The sequence below is a fragment of the Orcinus orca genome, chromosome 16 (assembly GCF_937001465.1).
Source record: "Orcinus orca chromosome 16, mOrcOrc1.1, whole genome shotgun sequence".
NCBI lineage: Eukaryota > Metazoa > Chordata > Mammalia > Artiodactyla > Delphinidae > Orcinus > Orcinus orca.
Window position 1 is genome coordinate 26,606,662 of NC_064574.1, and position 15,194 is coordinate 26,621,855.

The window sequence follows — 15,194 nt, forward strand, 5'->3', positions numbered from 1 at the left end:
TCTCATCCCCAAGTCCCCAGGCCGTGCGTGAACCACTTGGGTTGCCAATTATGAGATGAAACTGGGCGTTCAGGTTTCAGAGCTGACAAGACATGTGATATTTCATTCTCCCCAGTGCTGGCACTCATGCTCCCCTCTCAATCTCTAAGCCCAACCACCCATAGGAGTGTTGCCGCTACTGGTGAGAAGGGACTGGGATTCAACACGGTTGTGCATGGAAATGCAGGTGCTACCCCAATGCCAAACTGCTTCAGTAGAGCAAGCGGCCCAAGCACCAGGCCCCGTATTGCAATCCCATCCCATAATGCTAACATAACAGCATCTTAAATATTAGCATCAGACGCAGTCTTGCTAAGTCTTGCTAAGCACATTTCATGTCTCAGTGGGCCAAAGCAATTACAAACACTCCATGTTTTTTTTCATTGCATTGCACACAAGTCATAGCCCTGCAATTAGATGCTTCAGGGAGAGCACAGGCCCAGGACATTTGTCCTTCAGCTCCCTCTGCTGGCCAAGGAGGACCTCTGTATGCAGACTCTCCCCATGAGGGATACTCCAGGTCATATTATTCTTGCCCTTTGAGAACTTCAATGTGTTAATGGCAAATGGCCCAATTTATGGGAAAACTAGAATCTCAACTTGAGGCCAAGTCCCACAGATGTACTAGCTGGCCCTTCATTCCCACACCTGCCTCCACCCCAGCCCACTTGTTCTGCTGTTCCTCACCTAACCTCTGGACACATTGAGGGATGCACTAAAGACAACATCACAGGAAAAGTATTGTTTGCCGCATTCTAATCAAAACCTGGAGGTCTACGAAGGTGTCTTCAAAAAGGTGTAAGAATCAAAATAGCCTGATTCATCCCCAACATAGACTCTCATCAAGAAAGATGAGTGTTGGGCTTCCCTGGTGGCGCAGTGGTTGAGGGTCTGCCTGCCGATGCAGGGGACACGGGTTCGTGCCCTGGTCTGGGAAGATCCCACATGCCGCGGAGCGGCTGGGCCCGTGAGCCATGGCCGCTGAGCCTGCGCGTCCGGAGCCTGTGCTCCGCAACGGGAGAGGCCACAGCAGTGAGAGGCCCGTGTACCGCAAAAGACAAAAAAAAGAAAGATGAGTTTTACAACAGGACAACTTTCAAAAATATATGTACATGAAAAGAAGCCAGACACAAAACAGTATATATTATATTATCTACATAAGTTTGTGTATAATCCAAACTAGTCTATAGTGATAGAAATCAGAACAGCGGTCACCTATGGGGATGGTATGTACAGGGGACGTACTGCAGAGGTCGAAATGTTCTATATTTGGGTTGAGATATTGTTTACATATGTGCATACATTTTCGAAAATTCATTGAATCATAGATCATTTAAGATCTATGCACTGCACTGTAAAGCAAATTTTTATCTTAAAGTATTTAAAAAAAAATATATATATATATATATATATATACACACACAAAAGGTGAGCTTTAAATGGCTAATATCAATAATCAAGAAACATTGAAATCACCACTCAAAGAACTTTTCCATAACTCTGCCCCTAGGACTAAATGACTGAGTCAGACACCCCTTCCTGTCTCTTCCAGGCTTCTCCGCTGGAATACTTTGAGGGTATCTTCCCAGGTGGCCACTCCTGCCCCTCAGAATTCATACTGGTGACTCTGCCACAGAGAAATGGACCAACAGAGCCCAGGTGGCCATGGATCCAGAGCTCTGGGCCTGTGTGAGCCAATGAGCAAGGGAAGTTTTTGTCCTCCTTTTGGACACACAGAGTCACAGAGTCTCATCCATCTGCAGAAAGCAGGCCGTTATCTTAAAAGGCAACTGTAACAGGAAGGGAAGGAAAACACTGTGGGTCTGTAAGCTCATGAAAGCTCACCCTGCCCTGGACTCACCTCGGAGAACTTGCCGTCGCCAAACCACTGAACCCACCGCATGCCAGACATTGCCTGACGCTTGGAGGTGGCCTTCCAGGACACCACCATGGCAGGCCACCAGGAGAAACCCTTGATCTTTCCCCACACGAGATCCCCTATTCCAAACTCTTTCCCGTCCTGCAAGAAAAACCACATGAAGGAATCGCAATGAGACAGACCAGTTGGGCCAAGGAAAAGCCCTGCCTGTCCCACTGACCCCGATGGCAACTGCCTCGGAGTCTAACACAGGGCTTCCTGCAAGTGCAGGCAGAGTTCCTCAGGAAATTCCCTACCTCCAACACTTCCTGGTTGAAAATTCAGTGAGAATGGCTTGAAAATAAGGGGCAGAGCGTGGGCAGGCTTGCTTGTTTGACAGGAACATGGGGTTTCTTATATTGGATCTATAATATGTAACCTGTAACATGTAACCTAGTATCTGGAAAGATATTAACTGAAAACTCACAGGAAGTAAGAGAGTAAAAAACCTGGATATTCCCACCACAGGCCATCAAATGGGATATTACAAAGCCGTTAAAATGCAAAAAAAAAAAAAAAAAAATTTGGCCGCTTGCACGTAAAAGCTTGCCATAAAAGGTGAGATGCCCATGGAATCATGCAGGTTATTAAAATGTATCTATAAGATCTACTCTGGGACTTCCCTGGTGGTGCAGTGGTTGGGAGTCCGCCTGCCCATGCAGGGGACACGGGTTCGAGCCCTGGTCCAGGATGATCCCACATGCTGCGGAGCAAATGGGACCATGCGCCACAGCTGCTGAGCCTGCACTCTAGAGCCCGCGAGCCACAACTACTGAACCCATATGTCACAACTACTGACGCCTGCGTTCCTCGAGCCCAAGCTCCGCAACGGGAGGGGCCACAACAGTGAGAAGTCTGTGCACCACAGCAAAGCGTGGCCCCCGCTTGCTGCAACTAGAGAAAGCCCCCATGCATCAGTGAAGACTCAATGCAGCCAAACATAAATTAATTTTTAAAAAAAGATCTACTCTGAAGTCATGTACACGGAAAAAAGGATTTCTACATGATATGTGTACATACATATACACATGCGTATGTAGCAAAGCCTGAGTGAAACCAACAAGCTCAACTGGTTAATTATGAACAACCCTAGAAGGATTACACAATACAATGGATTATAGACATGAAAGTGAGGCAACTCCAGTTCCTAATAAGGGAAAGAAGCAGATCAACAATTGTATATGTAAACATGATGAACAGAATTATAAATTATATATACAAGGTATATATATCTAGGTACAAAGATGTCATGTTCAGAAAATCAGTAATCCGATGGTAAACTAATCTGGTGCTTGAGTTATGTCTAGGAGATAAGGATACAGCAAGGACCATGTTGCATATGAAAAATGTACTTGGCGAGCGAATTCAAATATGATAAAAGTGACAAGAACCGTAGTAAGTCACCTGTGGGTAAGTGTTCCCTTTTCCCTATATTCAGCCCTTCCCCAGTGGTACCTGATACTCAGTGCTGTCTGCATCTCTGCCCTCTGCGTCCACCTGCGGTGACTCCATGCTCTCCTGCTGGCTGTCCTGGGCCAGGCGGGCATAGGGCGTACTGCTGCTCTGGGGCACCACTTCATCATCTGTGAGGTCAATAGTGAGGTAGGGGCTGGCAGGGGACAGCCATGGCGCACCTGCAGATGATCCTGTCCGCCGCCTCAGGGACTGTCGACAAAAGGACACATAGCTTGGGCCACAGCAGACCAGGTGGGTGACCAGAGACCAGTGGTACCCCCAATGGCTTCCCAAGCAAGCAGAAGTGAAGCAGAGTGAAGATGTAAGTTAATGAAACAGAGACCACCAAGGATGGTTTTCCAGGAACAAGTAAGTGTCCCTTAAGTGGCGAGAGAAAGCAACTTCCTTAAGGACAAGGACAGAATCAAGGACCAAGTCAGGATAACAAGTGATGCTCAGAGAGGGCTCCCTGGTGCCCAGCTTTGCAACAGGAGTCGAGAGTTGCTGTAACCCGTGGGGTTGCCTCAAGAGAGTCACTGAAGATACTAAGGAGACAAGAGAGTTCTGGTATCAGTGGTTTGAGCTTTTTCCGAGGAGGAGTAAGAACCAGGTCAACAGGGAATTCTTGCATTCCCACCACGGTTCCATCCAGGGATCAGGCCAGGAGAGAAGTCATCAGGCTTAGGAAGAGCTTACCCAGCACCCGGGAGAGAAAGGAAAGGTAAGACCCTGAAAGGGTGGTAAGTGTGAAGAAAGGAAGCAGGTTATAACAGCGGCCACTTTCCGTGGTGTGGTGAGAGGGGCAGATCTTCCAGTTAGAGACCGGGGGCAGGGGTCTGAGTGTCCGGGGAACCAACCCTGGTAGCTGAGAATTCCACGGGGGACTCCTCCACGTGGTTGCGGCCCTGCCGGCCTCGGGTGGAACGTGGGGAGGGCCTGTGCCTCTCCCGGCTGGAGGTACTGTTGTTATTTCGAGTTCGGACCTGGAAGCAAGAGAGGATAAGCACGAGGCCTTTGGTGAATGGAGGCTGGGGTCTTAGACAGGGGGCCCAGAGGACTGGGCTTGGGAGGCAGCCTCAGGCCAACAGAAGTGAACAAGGTGGTCTAGCAGGAAGGGATTCTGGACTGGTTACTTCCCACCTAGAAACTCCCCAGTCTGTGGGATAAGGGATCAGGGTGGCCGGCAGGGCTGCCTGACAATCTACAGCAGTTCCCACTCTGCCTGGCACAGCTGAAACTGGCACCTGCAAATTGAACTGAAAAATAAAATCCAAGTTTACTCTCAATCAAACACTTTTCTTTTCCAAAAGCATTATTACTATTGTTGCATTCCTCCCAAAGGTACTGGATCATCAAGACGGATGAGAAGCCCTTATGCTTCCTTCTCAAAAATGGCATGAACTTGGGTGTTGCAGACCTGTGTTCAAATCCTGCACACAAGAGTTAATGTTTAACCTTGAGTAAACTACCGGCGTCTTCTGTCATCTGTAAAAAAACGGGATGATACACATCGCATGGGTGAGATTATCAACTGCACCTGCCATGGTCACCAAGTGTCAGCCTGCTTTCTAACAGGCTGGGTGACCATGAGCAGTAATTGCCTTCCCATTTCTAGCTTTTAAGTCACAGAATCCACCTACAGAAGCGACTCCCAAAGGTAACGGGCAGTTGAATCATCTACCTGCAAACTATCACCCTTGGGCTCTTCTTAGAGTGCTTCCCAAAAAAGTAGAGAACTGCCATGTGAAAACCTTCACAATGATAATTCATTAGCTTTGCTATCATTTTCCAATTTCAAAACATTTGTTCCAAGTTCCCCCAGGGAGGGCTTCCCTGGTGGCGCAGTGGTTGGGAGTCCGCCTGCCGATGCAGGGGTCACGGGTTCGTGCCCCGGTCCGGGAAGATCCCACATGCCGCGGAGCGGCTGGGCCCGTGAGCCATGGCCGCTGGGCCTGCGCGTCCGGAGCCTGTGCTCCGCAGCGGGAGAGGCCACAACAGTGAGAGGCCCGTGTACCGCAAAAAACAAAAACAAAAAAGTTCCCCCTGGGAGACCCTGGACCAGGTCTTTAATGCAGGCTGACGTGTGGCTGAAGTGCCTTGGCTTAGGGCTGGCACTTACAGCTGGGCTTTCTGGCCGAGTCCTGGTTTCACGGAAGAGTTTTGGCATCACTGGAGTGTCGGAGCCGTCTCCATCTTCCCCTTCGCCATCTCCATCGCCCGTCAGATCCTTTACAAATGAAACATTATGAATTTTAGGATGTCATATAACCAAAATAGTTTTAAAATGAAGAGCCAATCATATAGAAAACAATCATAATATTGGTCTGAGTGACTTAAAAAGATTTTCAACCTCATTTTGTTCAAAAGATATTTTGCAGTGGCTTACCACATGATCATGAATTTAAGAGAAACCTTGGTGGAATTAGAAAACCAAAGAAATGGTGTCAATGCAAAGTGCGTCGTGAAGCCTTCCGTGCCCACACCATGGTTAGACTAGCTCGCTGTGCACAGCAGGGAGACCTAGGGAGACGTAATCTCCACAATTAACAGTGTCTGGGAGAAATCACAGGCTCAAGGGAGATGCTTCTTGCTACAGTGACCAAGAAGAAATGGTGCCAATCCTGTGTCAAGTGCATGTCCCATGCTGCACACCAAACCCAACAAAAACTGAGCATGAGAACCAGAGCAGTGGTGAGTGGCTCGAGGTCTTGCCGGAGTGTTAAGAACTTGACTTTCACTTGCCAACTAAGGCCTCTAGTGAGTCCGTTCCTCTCTTTAAAATGGGTACAACGGTTCTTCCCTTATAAAGGAACAACAGGCTTATAATGAGAATCAAATAATGCATGCTTGCCCAAGGCAGGGCACAGAGGAAGTGCTCAGAGGCTAAAACAGCTGTTCTGAGCCTCTGATCCAGCACTGGCCCTTCCCAGTTCCCCACACAGCTCTCATTCCTCATCATATGGGTGCCCACTTGTTGTCCTCCACGAGGATAACAGAAGCTGTATGAGGGTAGGTTTTCATTGGTCCACAACTTTTGTCCATGACTTTGTCCCAATGCCTGACACTGGTTCTTTGAAAAAGTAACCGAATGGACAAAACTAATATGATTAATAGGAAAACAGAAGGCGTAAATAATGTCAAGAGTGGAAAAAACATGGAAAAACTATAACTTGGAAAAAACTAATCAAGCAGAAACACTGATATTGCAACAAGTGGTAAAAGATATTTCAGTGATTGTTGCAAATCCACTAAAACAAGCCAGGCAAATTCTTTCCAACGTGAAAAAAATAATCCTTGAGGCCACATGGCCATACAACCTTGCTATCAAACCGGACACAGATATTATTACAAGAAATAAATCATACATTCATTTTACTCATGAATAGATGCTAAAGTACATCCAATCTAAAACATACCATGAGCAAGTTGGTCTCATTCCAGGAATAAAAGGACAGCTTACTACAGTAGGAATTTATCAATGTAATCGATCATCCAGATTGAGAAAAAAATAATTTCAAAAACTTGGCAAATCACAGCAGCAAATGGCATCCTAAGTGAGGTTGCTGGAAGTCTTCTGTGTGCCTAGCAATGTTCAAATTCCTCACTCAACAAGTATTTACTGGGTACCAATTTAAGTGGGCCTCAGGTATCCTATTTGATGCAAAGCAAAGAGAAGTCCCCCGAATCCCAGAAAGCGAGCGTGGAGCGGGTACCTGAGTATAACTTAGCAGGCTGGAGACCTCCCTCTTAGACAGTCGTGAGCTTGAGCGGCGGCCTGTGGAGGAAAGAACCGAAGTCTGTTGAGGAAGGGGCAGCCGCCAGGCTGTCCTGTCTCTTCTCTGGGCTGTGGCCTGGGGTCTCCCTAAACCCACTGGCATCTTCAGGGCTTAACTCCTAACCCCTCGGGACCCATAGTCCTCTCAATGTATTAGTAAGGAAACAGGACCCAAGGCCTGCATGAAATATAGAACCCGAAACACTACTGATGGTACCCCTGACACGTTCCTTCCAGAACTGTGCTGCCCCAGTCAGTGGTCACTAACTCCACTTAAATGAGCATTCCAGTGCCTGCCATCGCAGCCACAGTAAGTGCTCACACGTGGCTCCTGGCTGTTGTAGTGAACAATGCAGAAATAGAACACTTTCACCCTCTGGAAAGTGCTATTGGACAGCACAATTTGAGGAGTTCTCAATAGCAGGATGGGACAATACAGGGATTTCCAAATCAGCTGGGCCAGAAAATCTCAGTGGGGAGGATCCCAAGGGATCTGATCTGGGAGCAGCATAGGGGAAGGGCGGAGAGGGTGGGATTGGCAGCAAGCCTTAGACGCTCCCTGCCCGAGTGTATTTCTTCCCATAAAAATCACAGGCCCAGCTGCTAGGGGAGAGGGGTGCCCCTGTAAAAGGGCGAAAAACCTCAGTCTGTCTATGCCACAACCACCCCCGTGTCAGGAAAAGAACAAGGGTCATCGCCTTGGGGTCACTTGCTCAGAGTCTCAGCTGAGGTGACTGGAAAATAGGGAGGCCAGGGGCTCTGCCTCCATCCTCTTCCCTTCCCTGGAGCTTCCCCAGAGCCGTGGTATGAGGCTCTTGCCCCACAACCTGCCTTGAGTCTGCTCGGAGGCTCGTGTGCCAGCTGTGGTCCCCAGTGCCTGCCCACCCGTCCTCCCCACAGGCCAGGCCACCTCTTCCACCTCTGCCACCTCTGATGTCCGGGCTGCTGATAGCCTCCAGGATTGGGGGCGAGGGCGCGTCCTTGGAGTCGGAAGACTGGTCACTGCAGCCCCCGTTGGTGAGGATGGAGTCTTCCCTCCTGCTGGCGTCCTCCTCTCCGTTGAGCTGTCTGGTGTCTCCCTTCATTGTTTCCTGCGGGAGGGCCAGAATGAGGAGGGTAGCAGGGAAGCAAGGGCACAAGGGGGCAGCACGCCCCCAAACCTCCCGCCAATGGCTCCAGGTCCTCAGGCCAAGAGAGGCCCCATGACTTGTCCTCAGGGTGATACTCCCGCCCAAGGACCCCGCCCAGGCTGCCCCCCATAGCCTGGCCCCCTCACCAAACTCGGAGGATCGGGACTTGGTTCCATGTGGCCACTCGACCTGAAGGCTCAGAAGCCAGCACCCAGGACAGAGGAGGGGGCTGGGCCGTGGTATGAGGCTCAGGCTGCTCTGTGCAATTAGCCGGCCACTTCAAACAATGCCATCTAGGGCCCGCCTGCCCCGGCCTGCCTGCCGCCAGCCTTGGTCCCCTCTGCCCCTGGCCCTCTCTCCCTGCCCAGCCTCTGCAGGGCCTCAGGAAGCCAGTGCATTATTTTCCCTCCTGACCCCTTTGTTTGCTCTCTCCCTTCCCCTCAATCTCCAGGTCCTCTTCCCACCCGCCCCCTCCTCCCCCACAGAACAGCTTCTCTCCTCTCCATGGCAGCACAAGCCCCGCCCCACCCCAACCTCAGGGGCCCATTGGTCTGCTGGCCTGTCGCTCACTCTCCTCCTCCCTTACCAGCTGGGGCTCAGAGTCCCAAGTTCCCAAGAAGGGAAGGGATGGAGGAGACACAGCAGGAAGGACTGGGGCATTTAACAAGGGGCATGCTCCCCATCTGCTCCAGCCACATCCCACCTCTGGGCCTTTGCCTCCCCACTGCTGCCCACCCTGGTATCCGCAACATCACTAGGCTATTCAGCTAAGACCAGCTTGGGCCAGGTCTTCAGGGATGGGCCAGGTCTTCAGTGATGCGTTGGAGGGCTGTGCGACCTTCGACCTGGCCCACTGCCTGGGACATGTTGGCCTCAAGAACCTGCACCTTGCTCTCATTTATTCCTCCTAATGTGACTGTGGGCCCATTTTATAGAAAAGGAAAACTGACACACAGACCTGATTAGTCTCCAAAGTCAAAAAAATCACAGTAATAGACCTGAAACATTGTTAATCAACTATACTCCAATATAAAATAAAATTTTTTTAAGAAACCACATGTAATCGGAAGGGTGAGGCCCCCAGGCTCCCATTCCTTTGTTTCCCCCAAACAGCTCCAGTATTTGGTGCCACGCTGTCCTGTCCTGGACCCCTGCTTGGGAAAAGTTTCCCCAGCAACCGGCTGTCTATGGGGCCTGATCACTGCCAGCCCCTATTCCCCATCTTGGAGACTCACCACATGGTGCCTGATGACCAAGCTAGCCTCCAGGGTACCTTCCAGAAGTATCGTCTAGGCTGCAAGCTGCAGTGGTGACACTGGCACCATACCCACCAGGGGGCGCTGTGGGGCTCACTGATGTGGCCTGCAGTGTCCCACTGAGGATTTGCGATGTCACGTGGGTTCTCAATTCAGTCCTCTGCACCGGTCCATCCCCCAGGTGTGGGTGTGGGGCAACTAGACCTCTGCTAGTCCCCATATGGACCAAGGACCAGGGAATCACCCCGGAGCTGGTTAGAACTGCAGAATATCACGCACCTACTAAATCATGATCAACATTTTCACAGGATCCCTGGGTGATCAATATGCACGTTAAAGAAACACTGCCTTGGGAATTCCCTGGCAGTCCAGTTGTCAGGACTTAGCGCTTTCACTGCGGGACCCTGGGTTCGATCCCTGGTAGGGGAACTAAGATCCCGCAAGCCACTCAGAGCGGCAAAAAAAAAAAGAAAAGAAAAGAAACACTGCCTGGGTCACAAACGTATACACTGATATAGTTTAACCACGCCATGTGGTCCAGGGTATGTATGCAGGTTCATAGTTCCTGGTGTTTTCTCTCAACACATGTTAAGGACTCTCACCAGCCCCAGGGAAAAGGAGGAGCACCTGACCCAGCTACTTCTAGGCCCCTTTCACTCTCAAGCCCTGACCCGGAAGAACACGTTGTCTGACCTATGGCCAGTTCCTGTGAGTCCAAGTGGCCAGTATCCCAGGAAAACTGCTGGAGTGTGGTTCAAAGTAATGATTAATTTCCAGCGTTTCGCCTCAGGCCAAACCAGTGAACTAAATAACTTGGGTGGCCTGGCAGGGGGTGGGAGGCTGGGCCATGGGGTACAAGATACCAGGAGGGTCCAAGGGGAGCTCTGTAGACGGGGGAGGGGCAGACAGGGCTTCTAGTGAGGAGCTGGTATCAGGTTAGAGGCTGAAATCAAGGGAGAAGACTTCTCTCTCATCTGGGACCCAGGATTCCCTCAGACAGCCCCCAACCGGATCAATGGGAGTCTCCCTCTTAGATAGACCCATTTGGGGCCTGCAGCCTGGAGCTGACAATGATTAACTATGACTAACCACCCTCAGGCTTCCCCAGGGCCTCAGCAGTGCTAACTTGTCCACCAGCCTGCCAAGAGGGATGGACAAGTGAGCAGAGCTCCTTCCCAAAGCCAGATCTCAACATTCAGGAAAAATCCTGCCCCTAGAACCAAACCCATGGGCACTGGAGGAAGACTCAGGAAAGGAAACCAACCTGGGTGGTTGGTGCTACCTGGGTGCCCTGGGGTGAGCTGGGCGTGTAAAATAATTACTTCTAGTGGAATAATTCAATGTGATTTCATTAAAAATTCCTTCCCTGTAGTTTTCATTACCCTGGATTTGCAATGACATTAGCTTCACCACACGCACCAGCGTCCAGAACCGGCATGACTGAAAGATGCCCAGCTCGGTTTCTCTCCCGTCCAGGTTACACACAAGGTCAAAGAGATCCAGCTCCAGGCGTGTGCTGCTGCTGGTCCTGGGCCTGGAAGCCCTCCCCATCTCTCCCTATCACATACTCAGATTTCAAAAACCACAGTTAAAAAGCCAGGAAGGGTTCTCTCATAGGTCTCTGCTTCAGAAAGTGATAATCTGGCCCTCTCCATGTAGACATACGAATCCTCTCACCTGATCATTTTTTTCAGCGTTTACTACTATATGCCAGGCACCTTTTTGTGCTTTACCTGTATTAATTCATGCAATCCTTACATGAGGTACATATTATTATCCCTGTATAACAGATGGGCAAACTGAGGTTAGGCAACATAATACATACTTGACCAGTGAGATTTGTTTAAAGGTGCTCAAAGAGTCCAGGGAAATTAAATAAGAACACACGAATTTGAGCTACATGCTCTTGGCAACAGGAAGAAATTAGCACCAGGCATTGGTTTCTAATGGTAGATACAAATCTCCCTCATGAAGCTGTTTGGCTTGTAATGAGTCAAAATTGGCATTTCCCAGATAACATGGCCAACACAAGTTAGCTGCCTCATCTAGATTGATGGTTCCAGCGCTGGAGGATAAACTGGCCGGACTACCTCCCTGACGGAGGTGGCGCCTTCCTAAGGGATTTTTCAGAGGGGCTCACATACCAGCTTCAGGACAGCCTTGCCGCTTGGCTGTTCTAACAGTTCCCAGGCCCCTACTGTACGCTAAAGGCAGCACAAACCTCTAACCCCTACCCCATCCTGAGGCAAGTCCTCTCATCAACCTGCTGTCAACAGGCTCAGATGAATTAAGTCACCCAGCAAAGTGGAAGCACCAAACTCACGTCCGGGCAGCCCTGGGCACGTGCCTGTAACTGCTGTGCCCAAGACAAGTTATGAACAATGCACCATCTATCCCAGGGGCTACGGGAGCCCTATGGCTGAGGGACATGATACACCAGCTGAGCGTTCACCTTCACAGGAGGTAGTGGTCCGTCCTCGTGATGCAGGTGAACTCTGACCCTTTCCCAGAGGCTGGGGTCCAGCACGTGACTTGGGGGTGGGCAGCAGTGCCGGGTGGGCTCACCAACAAGGCTCCCCCTGCAAGGCCCTGCCTCATTAGTGCAGGGTGCTTGTGTCCCGAATGAACCAGGTCAGACGTATCCAAATGCAATGTGGCAGACAGAAGGGTGGGTGGCACCCCTAATTAGACTCAGGGAGGAGGCTCCTGAGCCTCCTAGACTCAGGGAGGGACTCCCCAATCCAGCTATAAGGCTGAGAAGTGATGTCACTCACTTCCTCCAGGCTGGCACCAGCAGCAGAACTATTTCCCTGGCACCTTGTAAATGTTAATTGCATTAATTAAACTCACGGTGCAGGAAGTGGGGGAAGGTGGGCACGATGGTGAAGTGGTGGAAGCGGGGAGGCCACTTGGGCATCCCTACCCATGGTTAGTCCACCCAGGGCTTAGAGATTTGGTGAAGTAAAAAGGGAGAGGCTGAAAGATAATCCCACCTCCCCTGTTTAAAAAATTCCTTCTCAAAAAAAAAAAAACAACAACAAACTCCTTCTCAGCCTGTGGGAGGGATATCTTGACTCCTGACTCCTGACCTTGAACTACTCAAGCCTTTCTTAGCTGTTCCCCAGAAATAGCTGAGATGGAGCAATCAATATGTACCTCACAAAAAGAGCTACTCTTATGATCCCCATTTTTCAGATGCGTAAACAAGCTCAGAGGAAACAGATCAGCAGATTCCTTGCTGAGGCTTCCAGAGTGACTAAGTGATGGAGATTGAGGCCTTAGTCCAGAAGTCAGATCTTAAAGACATTTTAAAATGATGCAGTAAGCATAGTTATAAAAGGTAAGTCCAGGAGGGACAGCTTACCCAGGTGAGTGGAGAGGGAGGCAGCCAGGCAGCAGGGACAGTACCAAGTCAAGGAGGCCAGAAATAGGCTGCCCACCTGGCTGCACACAGAGCACAGGGTCCCAGTTCAGTGCCTTTGCCTGATCAGGGATCTCCACTAAATTCCTAAGAGATCAGATTCACAGGAAAGCGGGAAGAAAAAGTCCTGTCTTCCTCAAGCCCCAGTTTTATAGTCTGTGAAATGAAGTGACCCCACCTAATTCCTAGGTGGTTGGTGCTACAGATCCCAAAGTAGATGACAAAACCTTAAAACCTGGAGATGGGGCTTCCCTGGTGGCGCAGTGGTTGAGAGTCCGCCTGCTGATCCAGGGGACACAGGTTCGTGCCGCGGTCCGGGAGGATCCCACATGCCGCGGAGCGGCTAGGCCCATGAGCCATGGCTGCTGAGCCTGCGCGTCCGGAGCCTGTGCTCCGCAACGGGAGAGGCCACAACAGTGAGAGGCCCGCGTACTGCAAAAAAAAAAAAAAAACAACAACAACAAAAAAAAACCCTGGATATTACGCTTTCTCGTGTGCTGTCTTCCCAGACGTCCCAGTTCTGCCTCACAAAGGGAAGCATCCCTTCATCCATGATGATTCCAAAGTCTGGAGAATTGCTCAGTGCCTCTGGGTCATGGCTACATGCACCACTGTCACTGTACAGTGATAGCTGGTCCTTGGCATATTTATCAGAATCATCATAAGAATTGATCCCAGCAGGGGTCAAATTGGACAAGTAAAAAAGTTGACTATGAGGATGTTCCTTGCAGCATTGCTCATTAATAGCAAAATACTAACAAATACCTGGATGTTTGCCAATGGATTGTGGTAAAATCATATATCATTACCTTTTAGATAATTCACAGGAAAACCTAGGAACGTACAGAAAGATCCGAAAGATATGGCAGCTTAAACTGGAGTTTGGAGTCAAACTTTTTACCCTATGTAAACAAAATGCAAGCAAACAGCCCCCTCCCCTACAAGTTCTTTGGGAAGCCCTAGGAAGGACGTGCAGATGTGGACAAGGAAGCCACAGGTCACCCAGAATGACAGGTGGGGCATGATGAGACGCAGAGGATTCTGGGAGCTGCCATGCCCACTCCTGTGGCCTTGTCCTCCTTGGCAAAACCAGAGCCAAAGCGCCCTCTGCCCTCTTCCCAAGGGGTAAGGGAAGAAAGGAGATCACTATTCTGGAAAGCTACCCCCTCAGTTCTGCCCCTCACAGCAGGCTGCACCCGTTGCTTCAGCCTATGCCTTAAATCTCAGCCCATCCACATACCAGTGCCATGGGGATATTGATTCAGCCTTGAGAATGGCAATCTGACAGTATGATCTCACATGCCAAGTGTCTGCATCCTGTTACACAGGATTCTACTGCGAGGAATTGACTCAGCGCAAAGCTCTCACCAAAACCTGTGGGCAGGATTGGCACTGCCTTTCTTTGCTGTAGCAAAAGCTGCAAACAAATGATCAATAGGAGACTGACTAAATTATATGCAGCCACACCGGGGAGACCACTGAGAAGCAAAGAATGGGGCAACTGTTGCTAGATGAAGCCATGTAAAGTGAAAGTCTGCCCCACAATACAATCCCATTTGTTAATTCATTACCGTGTGCATTAAGCAAAGTTCCTCCAGCATTTTTCCTCTAACTGTAAAAAGTTAGGTATCTCAGGAAGGTAGCTTGTGGGGGAATGGACAACCATATCCCCATGTTACTTTCACAATCAGAATGTCAACTTAAAAATGTCACTGTCCAAGAAACATCTCTTCCTTTGAAAATGTTCAAGTTTAGTTAACCAGAAGTTATTTGTATATGGTTTGAGGTAGGGATCTCAATTTTCCCTATAAGGAAAGCCAGACAGATATAATAACTAGTATGTCCCAACTCCACCTCTTTTATAAAGTTCCTGTATATAAATGGGATGTCTCTGGGTTCACTTCTCTTTTTTGGTATTTACCCCTTGCAACTTCTTTTAATCGTGGTAGCTTTATAATAAATGCTCATACCTGCTAGGACAAGCCTGCCAAACTTATTGAGAAGTTTCATTGATTTTCTCCTTAAAGGTCTTGAACATCCCTTAGTTCGGGTTTTCTTTTTTTTTGTGGTACGCGGGCCTCTCACTATTGTGGCCTCTCTCGTTGCGGAGCACAGGCTCCGGACGCGCAGGCTCAGCGGCCATGGCTCACGGGCCTAGCCGCTCCGCGGCATGTGGGATCCTCCCGGACCGGGGCACGAA

The 15,194-nt window shown here is 49.7% G+C and overlaps 1 protein-coding gene across 9 annotated transcripts in view; it reads right to left on the reverse strand.

Moving 5' to 3' along the window:
* Nucleotides 1-15,194, reverse strand: part of DNMT3B (DNA methyltransferase 3 beta) — a 37,677-nt gene that overhangs the window by 15,846 nt on the left and 6,637 nt on the right. For 3 of the 9 annotated variants that reach the window (XM_033433476.2, XM_033433471.2, XM_033433477.2), the window contains exons 2-7: nt 8,098-8,278; nt 7,126-7,187; nt 5,532-5,639; nt 4,270-4,395; nt 3,413-3,622; nt 1,901-2,059 (exon numbers count right to left, since the gene is read on the reverse strand). In XM_033433476.2, the coding sequence (XP_033289367.1) occupies nt 1,901-2,059; nt 3,413-3,622; nt 4,270-4,395; nt 5,532-5,639; nt 7,126-7,187; nt 8,098-8,272 (840 nt within the window). In that variant the 5' untranslated portion in view covers nt 8,273-8,278. The remainder of the gene's footprint in view (nt 1-1,900; nt 2,060-3,412; nt 3,623-4,269; nt 4,396-5,531; nt 5,640-7,125; nt 7,188-8,097; nt 8,279-15,194) is intronic. The other 6 variants (XM_033433473.2, XM_004272715.4, XM_049698962.1 and 3 more) reach the window with 4 other exon arrangements.